Raw genomic sequence first — 18621 nt, 5'->3', positions numbered from 1 at the left:
CCTACCCAGCGTCTTGGCTTAATTAATATCGAGCATAGTCCGGGTTTGGCTTGCGGATAGCATACGTTCCGCTCCGAAGCCATTTCCTCTTTCCCGTCGCGATAGGGATCAAAAGGAAACTCTGCATTACCTAATGTCAGAGTGCCTGCACTACAATGCTCGACCCTCGGCTGTCTCTACACTCCATCTATAGCTGAGCGCTATGCAATAACTATCCACGTCGTCGCAGTGCAGTTGGGAAAGGCACCCTGAGCGACCCTGAGTCTCCAACAAGTGGAGGTGGAGGTGGAGGTTGCAAATTCCCCCGCGACTGAGATTACTGACCACTCGCTTCTGCAGCAATGACGCTAAGATACTGCTCTCTGCATGAGCCTAGCGAACGCGTTGAGGATCCAGCATGGATGCTGCAGCAGCTGCAGGCAGGGCAGGGGAGTCCACCACGATGTTCCATGGGGATGGGTCTCGTTTGCTAGTGGAATTGGTCAATTGGCTCCTCCTTTTCGGATGGATTCCCCAGTCTACACGAGGATCGATGAGAGTTTCACTGATATTCGTACAAAACCGGCCGCTTCTCTGTCGGTCTGTCCGTGGTTGGATCCAGCGATTGCTTCATCCGTTTGCAACTGCAACACATTGTTCTTATTATACCCCAGGATTCTTAGGGATCATAGCCAGCCAATCCCTGTGTCTGTGTCGATCTGGGCGGATCGCAGCTGTCGCGTCTTTTGCTTTTCCGTTGGTTCCCAGTTGTGCCGTTCGACAACAAGCATCCATTCCCTCCGAGTCGTTTGCCGAGATCAACGGCGGGAGCGGGATTTGCAATCGGGGACCTACCGGCTCGAGATTCGTTACCGTCAGGTCCCGGGTCCGTAATCCAATCTGCCGGGTTCCTGTGATAAGACGGAACCTAACTTGACGGTCCTGCGGAAGCATAACGTTACGCCTCGTGTTGTGTACTCGGTTCGTTGTTTCATTCCATCTAGATCTCCCCCTATCGGTAGTTGGGACGGGCAGGTAACTTGGCAATTTCTCTCCCTTCTGGTCACCCGTCACCAACTTCGCTCTGCTGTCATAGTCATTCTGCCGGGCGAGTCGCAGGTTGTGTTTGTTTGTCTACCACGATGCGAAACGTCACCCCACCACGTTGCTGTCATCAAGAACAAGGCACACAGGGCTGACCCCTTTTAAAGAAGTGTGAAGCAGCTGCACGGCTGATAGCTTGGGAGAGTTCCCGCACTACGAACAGTCGCATAGCAACGACTCATCAAGATGGCAAAACTCAAACTGAGCTCCTGGTTCAACCGCAGCCCTCCGTCAACCACACCTGCAGATAGCGAGACGAAGAAGCAAAATAGACACTCGTTCTCGGCTGTGTCGGCCTCACTCCTGGGCAAGAACTCTGCCACAAATGGCGTTGCAGTATCTCCTGCGCAGCCCAGCAAAGCTGACACGGCTTCGACGCAGTCCCCATCCCGGATGGTGACTCTGGCTCGGGAGATTGCCAGGGAGACGGAGAAACTCGAGGCGTATATGAAGGACAACAATATGGCCATGCCCAGTTTTGACGTTGATGCCCCCGCAGACTTTCCTAAACTGCCAGACGACATTCAGAAGAGCAGACGGGAGATCATCTGCGCGACCAAGGAACTCGGCTTGCTGGCACACGGCCCCCGTGAGTCGGTGAGGTGGGGCATCTGGGAGGTGGGTGCCATTTACTGCTCGACGTCCCAGAAACATCATGATGCGATACTGACGACTGCTCAAGTTCCTGGACGTGATGGCACTTACTACCCTCAATCACTATGGCATTGGTACGTCTTGGCAGTGGCCCATGGGCTGCTGACGGCGTTCTGGCTTTCTTGTCTAACCTACGATGCTTGTAGCCAAACTTGTCCCCGTCGATTCGTCCATTACCCTCGCCGAACTCCAGACCAAAACAACTCTGGACCCCATCAACCTCGCTCGCCTGCTCCGCCTTGCCATGACCAATGGCATTTTCTGTGAACCCAAACCGGGCGTGATTGCTCACACGGCCGCATCCCGCGTGCTAGCAGAGGACGAAAACATGCAGGCCTGGGTTGGCTTCAACGGCGAAGACATCTTCAGAGCCTCGGGCCATGTCGTGCAGGCGCTCAAGACGTATCCCGAAGCGACGTCGCTGACTCGCACCGGCTTCCAGTTCGCCTTTGACACGGTCGATAAGGAACCCATGTTTGCTACCTTTGGTAAGGACCCGGAATGGGCTCGCCGCATGGGTCGCGCCATGGCCAGCCTGACAGGCGGCGAGGGGTACGAGCCTTCGTACTTTGTCGATGTCGACAAGGGCGGCTACGACTTGACTGACGTCGATGCGGCTGGCGGGACCTTTGTCGACATTGGCGGGTCTCACGGCTTCATGTGCGTCGACTTGGCTGCCAAGTACAGGAACATGAAGTTCGTGGTCCAGGATCTGCCCAAGACGGTCGACAGTGCGCCAAAGCCCATCAGCGCAGATTCTCAGATCGCCGAGCGCATCACGATGCTGGCTCACGACTTCTTCACGGAGCAGCCGATCAAGGGTGCTGACGGTAAGTCTCTGGTGGCGTGGGAATAGCGATCAAGTTTCGGTATGGACTAAATCCTTGCCAAAACAGTCTACTACTTCCGCTGGATCATCCACAACTACTCGACTCCTTATGCCGTCCGAATCCTCAAGAACCTGATCCCTGCTCTCAAACCTGGGGCGCGCATCATCATCAACGACCACTGCCTGCGAGAGCCAGGCCAGGAGAACCCATGGGACGAGCGGGTCATGCGCCGCATGGATGCCGTCATGCTTGCGCTCCTGAACGCGCAGGAGCGTACCGAGGCCGAGTTCAAAGATCTTTTCAAGGCTGCCGGGGACGGCTTTGTCTTTAAGGTGAGTGTTATCTTGATTCCTACCCAAAACCTGCCAGTGCTGACATGGATTACCAGGGTGTCCGGAGACCTGAGGGCTGCCGGATGAGCATCGTCGAGGCTGTTTGGCAGCCTGATGCGGCCGCTACCGCTCCTGCGGCTGAACCTAAAGCTGCCGCTGTGCAACCGGCCGCTACTGCCGAGGCGGCAGCTCCCGAGGAAACTAAGGCGGAGGAGACCAAGACGGAGGAAACTAAGGTCGAGGAGCCCAAGACCGCGGAGACCAAGTAAGACAGCAATACTCGGCACACCTCTGCGCAGCATTGGTCTTGCGTACCGGCACCTCCTTACCAGGTTGAGTAACAAGTGGAAACCAGCCACACTGTACACTCTGAGCATTATTGCTGTGTTTATTTTTCTTCAGACAGTTTGATACCCCTCCCTCCTCGGTTGGCGGACAGCACATGCGGTCGCTTTGAGCGCCTCATTTCTGACTTGTTCTTTTCATAACTGTACCTAATTCATTGCATCGCAATCGGTCCATAACACATGTATCTATTCTAGTACTGCAAGGCATAGCGGCCTAAGTATGCTCGCGGCAAAGCCGGACAGCCTGTTGTGACTATGTAGCATCAGGCGGCTTGCCCATCTGCATGGCGTGATCTTAGGACACATTCCTTGGAACGCGTCGAAGCTTGAAGTCGGCGAGCCAGCACACCACCGGAATCCTACTAACCAACCTCGCCAACATCAACAGAACTTGAACCGTAGGGATTGAGTAGTTGAACCATCGAAGTCCCGCACTCGAATACTCTGGTAATAGGCACCTCTATAGGCTCAGGCTGACGATCGCTCTCGCTCTCGCCCGATGCATTGGGATATTTTAGCAGGCGAGGCATTTGAAGCATCATCCCTGGGTCGTGCCAGTTGAAGGCCCAGATACAAGGGTGTGAAAGGATGGTGTAGCCGAGCCTTGCAGTGGCCCAGATCAGGTCCTCGAGTTCCTTGACCTTGAGCTCAGCCTCGCGCTGCTGCTGCTCCCTGCTCCTGCGGCTGAAGATACCGGCCCAAGGGGGTGGACGTGGCGTGCAGGCGACTACTGGTAGGACTTTGCAGAGCAGATCCCGCAGTTTCAGGACCTGTGGTATGATGGCGTGTGGTGCCCGCACCACTTGAAGTACTGCTGCAGGTAATCTCCGAGTCTCCCGAGAGCGGGAGCGGGAACGGGAGCGGGAGGAGTTTGAGGAGCTTGAAGGCTGTTCAGGTTGTTGTTCACGTTCAACTTGGATGGTTCGAGGTTTGAGGCCTGGGAGGGCATTGCAGGAGCGTTGCCATTTCCGTAATGCTAGACACAATACGTAAACGCCCAGAATCGTCTTGTTAGCAAACCTTGACTCTTACGTATTCCCTCGCGCAAGAAGAAGAAGAAAAAAAAGGCGCTTTCAACAGAAGGGAAGGGGCAGAAGGTACTACTAGTAAAGAATCTAAACTAACCTTGCATGTCGCCCAGCTCCAGTCCGACCTGGGCAGTTTCCGCCAAAAGGCAATCATGGATGGCGGCAGCAGGGCGTACTCGCTGAAGGAACCAAAGTCGATGGCCGTGAAGAGGGCTCTTGCCAGAATATGGTGAATGGCTTTGTACCGCCAGGAGGGTTCCAGGCAGTGATTTTGGCTAGTACTGGCGCACTGTTGCCACCATTGTCGCGTTGTCTCTGTTCTCGTCGTCGTAGTCCTTGTTCTTCAAGATCTTGTTGTTGGGGTTGATCGCATGCGGGCAACCCGGGGAGGGTGCCGATGGCCCTCTTGCAATATCGTACCTGGCCCAGGCATCGTGATCGGGAAGAATCCGCCGTCCCGGCGCGTCCTCCAGCTTTAACCTGTCCTTCAAGTAAGCCCCTATTGCAGCCTCAAGTCTGAGATATTCATAGATGACCAGCACGTCGTTATCATCGTAAGCGCCGTAAAGGGGACGCGGGCTTGGCTGCAGCTGACTCGTATCCATGTTCTTAGGGCGCAGTTCAGGGGTACATAAGAAGGGCGAGATATCAAATGCCATTCCAGATGAGTTGACAATATGGAATGAGTTTGGAGTGGAAAGGTGGTGGCTAATGCACGATATTTATTACATCCCCTTCGCTCCCAAGCAGTCACATACATGGTTTTGTACCGCTGACTAGTTCTAGGACAACTTCACGGTCATACACCGGCACCAGTTTGCCGTCATCTATGCTGTCCAGCTCGACACGAGGTGCGGTACCCTGAATCTAAGGGGCTGGCTGTGATAGATCCGGCCTGTTGTACTTGTACCAAGAGTCACTGCTTGCTCCCAAGAATATCTGCAGTGGGCGGCCTACCTAAGTCACTCCAAGTGCTTCATAACATCAAGCTAACCATGTGCCATGCGGGAAGCTGTGAGGAGGCTTACAAGAATCGTAGCGTGCTTCCAGATGCAGCAGGGAGACATAGAGTCGTCGTGTCATCGCCGCCGTAGGTGTGGATCGTGGAATCAGAATGTCTGATTACACGGGGCCGGGGCCAGACGCAGAGAAAGCCAGATAATGGACTTGACATAGTAAATGCATCGATAGGAATCCAGAATTCTGAAACCACCCGTCTGAAAGGCGTCGCACGTTTGGTGTCATACTCATACTCAAGCTCCTCGCTGGACACAACTGAAGCTCCCTGAACGTGCCACAGTACTGTGGTATTCCGCTGCCTGTTGCACGCATGTTATTGCGCTGCATGTCAGCGCTCAGCTGCAATTTGGTATCCTACATACTTGCCTTGTCTGCATGCCCAGAATATTCAGGGCCAGCGGATACCTAGGGCTCCTGCCAGTAACTTAGATTCTCGAATGTCCTGTAGCCTCGGGAACGAACATGTAGCTCTGTTACGAGGGGTAGTCGAGAGGACGATTTTTGCATACAAAATTTTCGCTGCACTAACAGATGAGTCGTAGTAGCTTGCTGGGGGTTAGGGTCCATGAACATCACCCCAGGCGATCGCTGCAGTGGTCAGTGGTCACTGCCTGTGAGGCTGTGATTGTTGTGTTCCGGGCCCAGCTTGTCACCGACTCCCAAGACTGGAAGGGACTAACTTGTTGGTCATCCTTGGCTGTTTCCTAGATGTTGCAAGCTGGCTTGACATAGACCAGGCACAAAGGAGTCCTATACAAACCTACGCTGGCAACTTCAACCCAATTGTGTGAAGATCATGACGACCGCCTCTTCCGGGGAGACTTCTTCTCCCGCAAGCCTAGCTCCGCCGCTCCCGACCCTGACCTTCGGGCCGGGCGGGTCTTTTTCCGTAATCTGCACGGCGCGCATACCGGGAACCCCAAAGTCATGTCTCGATGTGTTGCTCAGGGCATCTGACTGTATGTCTTTCTCGATAAGCCCATCTCTCTCCCCCCTTTCAAAACATCCCCCCAAATTACTTACACACCTCCCCTCACTCACCTTACTAACCAAACAAGACCCGTCCTGGAACCGGTTCTGCAGAAAATGCACCATCGACGCCCAGCCAGATGGACCAGTCGAGCCAGGCTCTCAATCACCACCCGACCCGTCTGTACTACGCCTAGGCACCAAATTCACCTTTGACGTGCACATGGACCCAAGCTCGCCCGAAACCGGAGCCTCCGGACGGCCCACACCGCTCGAGGTCAGTGTGCTGGAGCCCATCCACGACTCTTCTTCCTCGGGCCATAAGGGATGGCGGGTGGCCTGGCGGCAACGCAACGGGCTGCTTCTGCCCGCGTGGCTGCTCCGCTCCGAGCGGGTGCAGGAGCTTGTCGAGGTCGATGGGACCCAAACCGAGTACCGCACCTGGGAGACTTTCTACGGCGTCTTGGCTCCTGTGGTGAGGCTTGCAGTGGGAAGCCAGTTGCTAGGGGGGTTTGATGCCTGGGTGGAAGGGTTGAGGAGTAAGGTGGAGCGTGAGCGTGGAGGGAGTGTGTGATGGATTATAATGTTTGGTTGTTTCTTGATTTGATTGTCCTGACTGAGGTTACAAGCTCATGGTCAAGTACTTCATCTGCTTCGTTCTTGAAGAATAATGATAATCTATGCTAACCCCCCGAATTCAGTCCCCTGTCTCTCACTCTTCAAAGTACACTATGAGCGGCCGCTCAGGAAGCCCGAGCCCCGCCGCGACTTTCTTAAGGTTGGCATGCGCTGGGCACTCGTTGTCGTAGTACTCCATGTCGTCGCGGTTGGCAAACAAAGTTTGCGCCACAACCGTGTACCCTTTTGCTCGCGTTTCGTCCTTGGTTAGGCCGGCGTGTATGCTGGATGGGGAGTTAGATGCGGATAGGACCAAGAGGGAACAGAAAGGGCACTTGCTCAAGGATATATGGTTTTCCGTCCTGAAGCGGGAAGTCTTGGTTAGAACAACTCGGACTGCCAGAGAGACTGGATCTAATAATGTGTAGCTGATGACTCGGGAGGTGGAAACTCAACATACCCTAGCCTGACTCCTCGCAAACACCCGGAGCGCCTCGAGTAGCTTTTCCTGCTTCTCTGGTTCTGGCACCTTGAACATAGCGGTGCGGTAGACCCGGGGTTTCTGGCCGTAGCTCTCCATGTTTACCCACCGTTTCTTTGGTTTTGACGATCTGATTCCGGTAAGTGTATGCACCGCCGGGTGTCCCGTTCACTAGAACTGATCCTTAGAAGCTGGAAATAAGTGTTCGTCTCAAGTCAGCAATTTGAAAGTGCTGAAGGGAACGCACGCAGGTATATATAAACAATGCACCGAAAATGTAAATATGCCCCGAATATAATTATAAGAATGGCCCGAGTATGTAGTGTAAGACCGCACCTCCGGAGTACACTTGCAACACCCCACGAACCGTCCAAACTCAACAACTCCGAGACCTGCATCCGGACCTACCACCAAGTCAGGGGTAGGCCCTTCCTGTAAGTGATTTCTCTTCGTAGATCAAGTGTGACCCTAACAGGGCAACTCCCCCCTCGTCCACCTCCACCTTCCCTCCCCTGCTTAACAACCGAAGCTGTCAAGGGGAAAATGGCGTGCTCATCTCTAACCCCCCTGATTAGACTACTACTATGAGTACCTAGTAGCTACCTATCTCTCAAGGGAGATACAGTGCACTGCACATGCATACGACCAATCTGTCGAAGAGCGAAGACATGAACTCCGTCTCCATTATCGATGACGCAAGCTTAAGCTTAACCTTTGAGAAAGCCATTGTACTGTGTAGTAAGTCAGCTAAGGCACAGAATCTCCCATGCATGATGCGCATATTACACTAGACATCATTGCCCGACTGGCCGGGCTCGAAGCTCGAAGCTCGAAGCCACAGAAGCTGCGGGCGACAATCCGACCCCATCGGGCATATCCCTGGTCACACCAATACTGTAACCCAAACGGACGAATGCAAGAAAGCCAAACAAGTCCGGACCGTGAAAGCTTCATTCTTCGGCAGCACACCAATGCAGGGCCGGATACACAGGTAGCGAACCACTAACCCCCTCTGCAACCTCACGCACATGCTGAAATTCTTCCGGTGCCCAGCTCCTTGGCTCTCCCAAAGTACTAGGTACTGCAGGTGTGTGATGTAGACCGGGCGACCACTGGAAGCGCCATGGTATGTAACCACAAGATTCGACCAACATCATAAGTCTTCAGTTATTCATATGTCTACACCGCTATGCCATGCCATGCCATGCCATGCTATGCTATGCACGCATCCAACCATCCGGGGAAGAATCCAGCCACCAGCCCCATCAAGCTCAAGAGTACTATCCGTACAACGACATCCACAAGAAAAGGGGAGAGAAGGGGAGGTGGGGGTATCCGAACCTATCTATCCGCACAGCCCTTGACCGAACGAAACACAACGCCTCGCTTACACTACATATTCCCTCCATCCGCACTCGCATGCTCATGCTCATGCTCATGCTCGCTCCCTCCGCTAGCCACACGCTCCATGACCGTCCTCATCCGCTCCAGCAACTCGGGCATCCGGTAAGGCTTCACCAGGACGTCGTCACAGCCCGCCTCTTTGGCCTCCAAGATCTGCTCCATCCTCGCGTTGGCACTAACCGCGATAATCGGGATCCTCCCACCCGTGATCTTGCCCGCCCTCTCCAGCTCCCGGATGTGACGCGTGCACGTCAAGCCGTCTTGGACCGGCATCTCAATGTCCATTAGGATCATTGATAGCGGGAAGGGAGAGGCCTGCTGTGACTTCTGCGCTTGCACCGTTCCTGGGGACGCCATGTCCGCATCGTGGGTTCGATTATCTGAACAGGCAGAGGTGGCGTCCTTGGAACACACTTCCTCGGCCTCCCCGGTCCGCTCCTTGGTAGATGGGACAAATCGATCTGTCAGCCGTAGCTTTTCCAGACACTCAACGCCATGATTTGCCACATCAACGGTGAAACCCATATTGATCAACCCCCGTCTTGTGATCTGTTGGTTGATGAGGTTATCCTCGACAACCAGCACGCCATTGATCTTGGATGCCGACGACGCTAGTGGAGACACGCTTATCTCGCTGCTCATGGGCGTCTCGCCCTTGTTTGTAACAGGGGAGACAAGTGCCGAGCTGCTGCTCGTGACGCTGGCAGCCTCGCTCAGCGTGCTGCTACTAACGGTACGCTCAGCGGGCACCCGACCTCCGCTTGAGCCCGGCGGCGTGACCCGCAGAGCAGACAGGGGCCCGCTGGCCACCTCACCGGCCTCGGCACTGCGGAAAGCTGCCTCGCTCGGCGGGTAAGCCTCGATGTAAAAGGCAAAAGTGCTGCCAACACCCGGCTGACTGGCCACTCCAATGGCGCCGTTCTGCAGTTCCGTCAGGCGGCGGCTAATGAAGAGGCCCAACCCGGAGCCGCCGTATTTGATGTGCGTGCGGCTCGTGGCCTGCACAAACCGCTGAAAGAGACTCTTCATTTCCTCTTCTGTCAGGCCTTGGCCAGTGTCCTTGACCTCGAACATCAAAAAGACCGGGTGCTGACGGTTCTGGGGAGCCGGCTGGTCGTGTCCCGCGTCATAGGCTTCCGTTGATCGCGGGATGAACTGCACTTTGCTCGTGGCCTCGGTTGGGCGCGTGAGGCTCGCACTAATGCCTACCGAGACGTTTCGTGTCGGGCCGGTGTTGGTGAATTTGAGCGCGTTGGTGAGCAGGTTGATGAGGACCTGCTTCAGCCGCGACGGATCAAAATCAAGATATCTGATGTTGAGGGCGCGATAAGACGCGTCGACCACCATGCTCAAGTTGATGTCTACTCGCCGAGCTTCCACCTCAAACATCTTGAGGGCTTCCTGAACAATTCGGATAGGATCAACCGTAATGTGCGTGATGGAAAGCAGATTAGAGTCCAGTTTGGACATGGTCAGGATATCGTCGACGATGCGCTTCTGGTGCTGTGCGCAACTGACAATGGTCTCGGCATTGTCAATGCTGCTCTCGATAAGGTCACGCACTTCGGTGCGCCAGTCGTCAGCCAGGTTAGTCACCGAGGATACGCCGCCCCCCAGCGCCTTGCCAGAAACGCCGGTTCCAGCGCCGTAGATGCCGTGCCCGAGGAGCTCCTGGACTCGCGTAAGCGTGGCAGTGATGGCATCTGCGCAATGAATGATGGCGCTTAGCGGATTGCGCATCTCGTGAGACGTCATGTCGATAAAGTTTTCGTGCTGCCGTTTGGACTCAATGGCCTCTTCCTTGCGTTCCTTCTCCCAGTCCAATTGCCACTTCTGCAGCGACACGTCGCTAAAAGAGCCCGTGAAGCTCTGTATGACGCCCTCCGTCGTTCGGACGGGCATCAAGGTTGCCTGAACCCAGCGTGGCAGAACGACCGTGTGCCCTGAACCGTCATCAGCCACCCACGTCGTGTTGAGCCTGACCTCGACGGTCTGCACCTTGTCCTCAAGCACCATCTTCTCAAGCTTGTCGGTAAGCAGCGACAAGTCGTCCTCGCGGACACACATCTGCCACGGCCTGATTTCCACTTCAGCAGGATCGACTTTTCGCAGCCCGCACATCTCAAAGAAGACGGTGTTGGCCCCGAGCAGTCGCCCGTCAAGGTCCATATCGTACAGCCCGACCGTGGCGTATTCGGCCATGCGTTTGAGGTTTTCGGCCTGCTGGGCGCGCCGCACCGCCTCTTCGGCCGCCCGTTTGTGCGCCGTTACGTCCGTCAGACACGTCAAGACGCGAATTACACTCCCGTCCGCGGCGCACTCGGCCCTGGCAGTTGCCAGCACATGACGTTCTTGCAAATCCCCAACTGAGAGCAGGTCTAGTCCGGCCTTTTCAAAACTCGGTGAGGTGTGAGACGGAGCCGAGGGATTCTCCAAGTTGGTCTGTCGCTTGACACGGAACTCAAACTGAACATTACGCGCCGTCTTGAGCTTCTCGTACTCGGCGATAATGAGCGGCCGATCCTCCTCCTTGACGCACGACAGAAAACTCTGATTCGTAATCGTCCCGGTTCCCGGATAGCCCGTGATCTTGTGCCAGGCATCATTGGCGTATGTGAGGTTGCCCTCCGGGTCACCGAAGCACATACCGACCGGCACGAACTCGGCCACGGCTTCAAACATTTGGATCGACTCGTTTGCCTCCTTGGTTTGCACCGCCAACTTCTCCTGGAGCATGGCCTGGTCGTACGCAGCTTGCTCGGCGGCATTCCTACCTCTTCGAGCCTCCTCCTCGAGCAGCACGATCGACGCTAAAGACGTCGCCATCTTCTGGTTCAGCAGAGAGATGTACTGCCGGTAGTCGTTGTCATACGGGCGTCTGGGATTGAGGCCAAGAACGAGCAGCCCCATTACGTTCTCCTCCCTGGTCGGTCGTATCGGGCAGATCAAAACAGCTCGGCAAGGGTCCCCTTCAAACCCTCTCCACTGCAGTCCTTCGAGGAGCGTCTGTGGTAGGGTCCCGTCGCTCGTCTGCAGCAACAGAGGATACTTGGTTGCCATCGCCTCCCTGAATAAGTGCGCTAGGGGCTCGTTACCGGTCCGCAAGTTAAGCGAATCCGGCGCAATGGGATGCTTTTCGGGAACGCCCAGCACCCCGGCTAGACGGCAAATCTTGGCATAATTGCCAGACACTGGGGGCGTGGCGGGTATGGCGTCTGGGTCTTCCTCAACAGTGTATAGAATTGCCAAGGGGATATCATAGCGTGGTTCGACGGCGCCCAGCTGCTGAATGGCTTTCTCCCAGTAGCTTTTGACATCCCTTGCCGTGACCAGCACCTCGCCAAGCTCAATGAGCATTTTCATCCTGCGCTCCCAAAGCCGCAAACTTGTCGTCTCGGCGACAGGATGTACAAACCCAAGACACTGGTTGTTTTCGACAATGGGTATGATGGACCATTTCAGATACGTCTCCTCTAGCCAAGGCGGACCGCCCTCGACTTCTGGCTCTCTCTCGACGAAAAACCGCCATTCATCCTCGACGCCACCCCTTTGGTGCGGGGAGATGCTGCTCATCATGTCCTTCAGACGCTGTCCCGCTTCACTCCAGGCTTCTTCGACAGGCATGCCGAGCATTGCTGGATGTTTGGCGCCGCAAAGCTGGCTGAATGCTTCATTGTAGACGGTGGTGTAGGAAGGGCCCCAATAGACGGCAATTGGACGACTGTCGACCAAAATCTGATTGATGGTCTCCTTCAGCTTTCGCGGCCAGGTCCGCATAGCACCCAGCGGTGTTGCCTCCCAGTCGACGCTGTTGATTACATCCAAGAAGGGACGTAGCTCTTGATTCTGCCGGTTAGCATTTCTGTCGTACAATGCGGCCATCCGGACGGCGGCGCCTGTTGAGACCGAAGGCAAAGCCACTTACCCGGCTTGGTATCTGGGAGTATCCACCCGGGATCGGACACGGACCGGCCGATGGGTTCTAGAGACTGGACGGCTTCTGTCCGAGAGGGGGGCCTCTCCCTGTGATTTGTCGCCAAGGTGACTACCGGGACTGCTGGGACTGCTGGGCTGGACTTTGCGCGGCGGTCGGATACGGGTGAGGGCGGGCAGGGGCTCGAGGGCCCGGAAGCGAGGCCTGCCACGTCACCATCAATGGGGAGTATGCGTCTCGGCGAGGGAACACTGCTGCTCCGACGGGCCTCGGCGTCGGGCGGCAGCCTAGCCGGCATTTCTGACGAGCTCCTCTGCTCGTTTGCGCCCACAACCACCATCTGCTCGTGAACAACCGACCGGGTCCAATAGACATTCGAATATGAGAAGGACGAGCAAGTAACGCTACCGGTCGTGGCCGGCTCCTGAGGGGCCGACGACGAGGGAAAACCAGTGATCCATTCCCAGAGGTGCTGGGAATCGTCCCTCCTGGTCGTGATAAGTTCTAGGAGTTCTGGATACCCCGCGAAGGCCCGGTTCGTGTAGACTACAGTCGGGGGATGTGGTGCCAGGGCAACAATGAAGGAAGGTCGCGGATCGGCCTCGAGCAGATCGATTATGCTCGTGTCGACAATCGAAGGATGCATTTTGTCCCCTAATCCCTTCTTTTGTGTTTCTTTTTAACAATCAGCTTCCGGTGGAAGCGAGGTGACACGCGAATAAACGGCCGGAGGGACGGATCTGTGGCACGCAAGGCATTCTTCTTCCTATGATTCCTGCTGCTTTGACCGGGGCCAGCGAGAGGTGAGTGCGGAGGAAAGCACGGTCGAGGTGACGTTTGGCCGACAAGCCGGCAAGTCGTGAAAAAAGTTAGGTGCCCGGGGGTTGCCGTGCGAGTTGTAAAAGGAGCATTCGAATTGTTGGGTTGTACTCTGTAGGACTTGTGTGTATTAGTGTATCGCACTCTCCCCCTCATCCACAGCGGTGTCCCCTTCGCTGCAGACGCCGTTTGCCAAATGTGGTTTGGCGGGCTTGGCATGAAAACGCCCGTAGAGTATTATTCCTGTAATGTACAGTACCTTAGTCATGACAATACAACCTGGAAGTACGGAGGTTGGGGCCAAAAGTTTTCGTCACATTCCTCCTGCCAAGACTGCCAAGGTCGCAAACAGTATGGTTGGCACATATTAGCCAAGCCACCTACAACCATTCACTGTAATCCACTAAAGTCAAACCCACCGGTAGGGCCAATTACAGGGCTACCTCAGTGCCCACTTGCCTGGAATCTCCGAGGGAACGCTAGTATTCCTATATAAAATACAGTGTATCTGTCTTCCGTTTCGCTTCTCACACGTTGACAGGCTTGGCACTAGCTCTAGCTGACGAAAACTTTTGGCCCCAACCTCCGTAACTTAGTAATCTCACCATGAGTTCCACCAAGGTTGCAAGCACGAAAGCAGTGTACCAAGCTGTTTACATATCTTACACTACGAACAGCACATAAAGTAGTTACGGTACATGTATTATGAAAATTACCTCCGGATATTTGAGCCGGGGCAACACCAAGTGTACGCGGGGCATGGCCCATGCGCAGTACCCATCTTGCCCTTCTCAACACCTACACAACACTGCACCACAAGGATTCGAAATGCTGCTGCTCCTGCAACATCCCGTGTGGCTAGGCCGAGAACAGAGCTCGAAGACAGTGTGATGAGCTGGTTCCCGGAGCCTCTGCTATGGATATGTACAAGTACAGTACTCAAGAGTGTGCTGGGTTGTAACGTTGTTAGCGAGTCAGCGACATGACCGTTGTTTACGAAATGCTCCACAGCTTTGAAGTAACGGTGCTCACCTAATAGATGAAACTGGACCTGCGGATTTTCCATTGCTACTCGTCCCTGCCCACTCCGCGCTTACCTTAGGTTTTGTAAAGCGTTGATGCGTTGTATTGCTGGATGTCCCTCAATCCGATGTTCCAAGCAGTGACTGCTCGACTCGTGTACTTCGCTGGTGAGATGGAAAGCCCATCACCCTTTTTGGCTATCAGGAGTGTATCGTACATACATATACTCGCGTATGTAGTTACCGTGCATATATCTACACTAATAACGTTAGGTGGTTGGTGCTTGCTTTGATGTCGCTCTCTCTCGTAGCGGGCACAGCAGAGCGAGGCCGAATGTCTTGGCCCAGCTCATTATGGCCTGATGTGTGCGTCTGGCGAATAGGCTCAACGTTCCGGGGTGGACGGTTGAGACCGGAGCCAAGTCACTGGGCACTCGGCAGGCCTGGAACGTGGGAGGACCAAGGCGCGCGGCAGAGGCCAACAGGAGACCATGGAGCGAAGGAGCAGAAGGCTGCGAGGCTGCAGTGCTGCGGTGCTACCGGTACTGTTGCAGTGCCGAAAACGGAGCGCAATTTGACGTTGAGAAATTTGTTAGTCGGGGCATTTGCTGCTTTCCTCGGCTGTCAGGTTTGGACGGTAATGTAAAATACACACATACCGAATACAGTATCCGGAACTACAGTTGTATGTAATGTATTTACAGCCATCTTTCGCTGCATGCACTGCAACCTTCCCCCACATCGTCGGTACACGTGTGGACAGTCAAAGCAGGCCCAATGCGGAGCAACTTCCAGAGCATTGCTCGGTTTATCTGACCTCCCAAGTTTCTTGAGGAGCCGCTTTGGACTTGGCATCATGGCCATCCATCTTGTCGTTTGACCGATCGTAGACTGGCTAAAGATAAGTACTACCTAACAGCACAAAATGCCGTACTCCGTATGCATGTAAGTTAATTATAGGATCTAGTTAGCCTTCGCTACATGCTAGCCCACCACAGCAAACATACACACGTTAATCGTAAAGGGAAGACAAAACAAAATACAGTCTAACCTGCACAAAAGAATACGAAACACAGGAATAACCTGGGTATAAGCATCAAAATCGGGGTTCCCGAGCGATTTGTATGGCAAATAAGAATAACCTAGGCATTGGAATTATTCTTACGAATCTTGCTTAGTAACCCATACAAAGTCAGGATTGTTCTTATATACAGGTGGGCAAAAGTATAGTTGAACCCCCGACTGGGGCTGGGGGACCGAGCATTTGACCCTGAAAATTGGCATTTTGGCCCCGATTTGGGCAACTTTTGGCCTGGGTTAGGGTTATGTATGGACCCTGGCATTAGGAATAACCTGGGTATAAGAATCAAAAATAGCGTTCCGGACCTGATTCTTTTGTGCAGGTTAGACTGTAAAGAAAAAAGGGGGGAACGGGAACAAAAAAAAAAGACAATCGGACCACCAAGACTTGCCCAGAGTCCCAGACACCGTCAGCCCAAGCCATTCTTTTCAACCACAAAACAAAAGGCGCTGATCAGCCTGGGCGCCAAGCTATGATGCTGTCGGATTGTCTTTTCGTTCGTCGCCAACCTCTGCCGAGGAGCCATGCCCAGACTCTTGTCTAAACCCCGACGCCGCTCCAAGCCCGAACGCCAAGGTGCTCTTGGGAAAGGAGAATGTTTTAAAAATGCCAGCTCGGAACCGAGTTGGCGCGCGGCCGACAAGCTTCTCCTTCGCAAAGATGTTTTGTTGGGCGACCTTTGAACTTTGCATGCCCGGCTTCAACTCGTCGTCTTGGCCCAGCGCGGGTTACCCCTTTTCTCCTTTGATGTTGGTTGATATTGCAGGCTGATCCAGACTGTGCAAACCCTCACATTCCCTCAAGTTCGCCCTTGGCGGGGAATCGAATTGGAAAACTATTTCACCGTAAAATAATGTCGTGAACATTTCCCGGCCAGTCTTCCTGCTTGCTACCAGACCGCTTCCGCCCGCTCCGGTTGCTGCCGTCGACGCTCAGCTCCTCCGTGTTTGGACGGCCGGGTTGAAGAAATAGAGAGCTACGCCCACGAGACGAGAATCAAGGCATCTCTTTTAGGGTTTGAAGGACAGCTGAAATGAGACTCGGTTGGGCTGCGTTGCTTGCTCTAGCTTCCGACGTGTCATCGCAAAGCGTTGTCCGGTTCAATGTCACCAAAGGGGCGCCCGGTGCGCGCGGCGGCGGTGTACCTACGTTGTCTCGCCGCTCGACATATTCGGAGCAGCTTATCAACAGCATCGCAGGGGGTGGCTACTTTACCCAGGTCAAGGTGGGGACGCCTGGGCAGACCATGACGATGCTGTTGGACACAGGGAGCAGCGACACGTGGGTGCTGAGCTACAAGGCAAACCTCTGCACCGACCAGGAGCTGCAGGACCTCTACGGGATGACGTGCACCGACACGTACGACCCTTCCAAGAGCTCAACCAACAAGCTGGTCACGCCCCACGGCTTCAAGATTGTCTACCTGGACGGCGGCACCGCATCGGGGGACTACATATCCGACGACTTCAGCATAGGGGGCACCACCATCAAGTCGTTGCAAATGGCCTACGTCACCCAGGCCGTCAGGGGCACCGGCATCATGGGCCTTGGCTTCAGCAGCGGCGAGCGCGCAAGCACAAAGTACCCCAATATCATGGACGAGCTCACCAACCAGGGCAAAATCAGCTGCAAGGCCTACTCGCTCTACCTCAACGACCGGCGCACCGATGCCGGCAGCATCCTCTTTGGCGGCATAGACACGGACAAGTTCATCGGGCCCCTCAAGATCCTCCCTCTATACAAGCCCCCAGGGGGCGACGACGACAACGACTACTCCTCCTTTGAAGTCAACTTTACTGCCGTTTCCCTCGCCCATACCAATGGCACCGCCAGTGTGGATATGCAGACATCGATCCTCGACCACCCGGTCCCGGCCGTGCTAGACTCGGGCACGACCCTGTCCTACCTGCCGGACGAGATTACTTCGCGCCTGTACTCGGCGCTGGGCGCCGTCTTTGACCCGGACCTGCGCATGACGCTGATCGACTGCGGATACCTGACGTCAGATCCCGGGTTGAAGCTGATGTTTACCTTTCCTTCATCAACTGGGGAGGCGCGGATCTCGGTGCCCGTCTGGGAACTAGTCCTCGACATCCTCCCACCATCATCGGCGTCATCAGCTGCCACGGCACACTTCAAATCCGGCCCGTGCGTTTTCGGAATCCAGAGCACGGCAGTGATCGAGGACGCAGGCGGGCTCAACTTCACCCTCCTGGGCGACACGTTCCTGCGCAGCGCCTACGTCGTCTACGACTTGACGCACCACCAGATCGGAATCGCCCAGGCCAACCTCAACAGCACCGGCCAAACGATCATCGAGCTGTCGGCCCAGGGCAGCAGCCTGCCGACCGGAGTCACGGGCGTCGCCGCCCAGCAGACCACCTTTACCCCAACCGGTCTGCTAAGGACCGCCTCGCCATCTCCAACGCCGAGCAACGCGTCCAAGAACAGTGCGCCGGGTAGGAAGGGAAAGGGCACCCTGAGGGAGGTCGTCGGGGTTCTGGCCGCCACAGGGCTGTGTATCCTGCTTGGAGGGGCCTTAATATCATGGTGAAATCACCAGTTTCCCTACCTTACTTAATGATGCATTTCGAATTCTTACAGTTTCATGGCGGTCACCTAATCCAACACTCAATGGCAAGCAGGACAGAGCTGTGCACCAATGGAAGCAGATGTTTGACTAGTGCGTGGTATGCGCTCTTTCCTTGTTTGAAAGCAGAAAGCGCGGAAAGCGTGACTTGACTACACCACTACAGCAACCTGCTCTTTCCGTCATATTCTGGCAGGAAACCTCTACTACCGTACCAGAAGGGGGGGGTCTGGCCAACCGTCGGTCCACGGTTTGAAATTTTTGAACCGTGCGTTGACAGTCAAATTTGGCCAGGCGTAGGCTGCAAGCGACGTAGTTGCATATAAACGTGGGAGAGGACCCAATTGTAGAATGGCAGTCGCCCCTATCAGATGTCTGTGAATTTCTAAACGTTGGCCGGCGTCTATAT

At 54.9% G+C, this 18621-nt stretch overlaps 7 protein-coding genes across 7 annotated transcripts; 4 read left to right on the top strand and 3 right to left on the bottom strand.

Annotated features, from left to right (window-relative positions):
- Positions 1-240: 240 nt before the first annotated feature.
- Positions 241-1184, top strand: N656DRAFT_77 (uncharacterized protein). Its single transcript, XM_064813741.1, has one exon. The coding sequence runs from the start codon at positions 398-400 to the stop codon at positions 914-916; it is 519 nt and encodes a 172-aa protein (XP_064674496.1). The 5' UTR covers positions 241-397; the 3' UTR covers positions 917-1184.
- Positions 1185-1269: 85 nt separating this feature from the next.
- On the top strand, positions 1270-3168 carry N656DRAFT_793478 (S-adenosyl-L-methionine-dependent methyltransferase; the record flags this gene model as incomplete). Its single annotated transcript, XM_064817173.1, has 5 exons — positions 1270-1701; positions 1766-1811; positions 1884-2567; positions 2634-2899; positions 2956-3168. 5 exons carry the CDS (start codon positions 1270-1272, stop codon positions 3166-3168), a joined length of 1641 nt encoding a protein of 546 aa, XP_064674495.1.
- A 440-nt stretch (positions 3169-3608) lies between these two features.
- On the bottom strand, positions 3609-4879 carry N656DRAFT_803081 (uncharacterized protein; the record flags this gene model as incomplete). Its single annotated transcript, XM_064818321.1, has 3 exons — positions 3609-4133; positions 4372-4555; positions 4695-4879. 3 exons carry the CDS (start codon positions 4877-4879, stop codon positions 3609-3611), a joined length of 894 nt encoding a protein of 297 aa, XP_064674494.1.
- Positions 4880-5860: 981 nt separating this feature from the next.
- N656DRAFT_772913 (uncharacterized protein) lies at positions 5861-7109 on the top strand. Its single transcript, XM_064813963.1, has 2 exons — positions 5861-6253; positions 6353-7109. Exons 1-2 carry the CDS (start codon positions 6091-6093, stop codon positions 6835-6837), a joined length of 648 nt encoding a protein of 215 aa, XP_064674493.1. The 5' UTR covers positions 5861-6090; the 3' UTR covers positions 6838-7109.
- Positions 6907-7600, bottom strand: N656DRAFT_30 (uncharacterized protein). The gene is made up of 3 exons (XM_064809170.1): positions 7342-7600; positions 7221-7243; positions 6907-7165 (listed from the first exon to the last, which is right to left on the bottom strand). Exons 1-3 carry the CDS (start codon positions 7459-7461, stop codon positions 6976-6978), a joined length of 333 nt encoding a protein of 110 aa, XP_064674492.1. The 5' UTR covers positions 7462-7600; the 3' UTR covers positions 6907-6975.
- A 906-nt stretch (positions 7601-8506) lies between these two features.
- Positions 8507-13635, bottom strand: N656DRAFT_772911 (uncharacterized protein). Its single transcript, XM_064813962.1, has 2 exons — positions 12692-13635; positions 8507-12605 (listed from the first exon to the last, which is right to left on the bottom strand). Exons 1-2 carry the CDS (start codon positions 13344-13346, stop codon positions 8755-8757), a joined length of 4506 nt encoding a protein of 1501 aa, XP_064674491.1. The 5' UTR covers positions 13347-13635; the 3' UTR covers positions 8507-8754.
- A 3020-nt stretch (positions 13636-16655) lies between these two features.
- Positions 16656-18176, top strand: N656DRAFT_698517 (acid protease; the record flags this gene model as incomplete). Its single annotated transcript, XM_064810719.1, has 1 exon — positions 16656-18176. The coding sequence occupies one exon, from the start codon at positions 16656-16658 to the stop codon at positions 18174-18176; it is 1521 nt and encodes a 506-aa protein (XP_064674490.1).
- Positions 18177-18621: the final 445 nt, after the last annotated feature.

Source organism: Canariomyces notabilis, assembly GCF_033297395.1.
Source record: "Canariomyces notabilis strain CBS 508.74 unplaced genomic scaffold N656scaffold_1, whole genome shotgun sequence".
NCBI lineage: Eukaryota > Fungi > Ascomycota > Sordariomycetes > Sordariales > Chaetomiaceae > Canariomyces > Canariomyces notabilis.
Note: the sequence above shows the minus strand (reverse complement) of the source record. Positions and strands in the feature narration are given on the sequence as shown.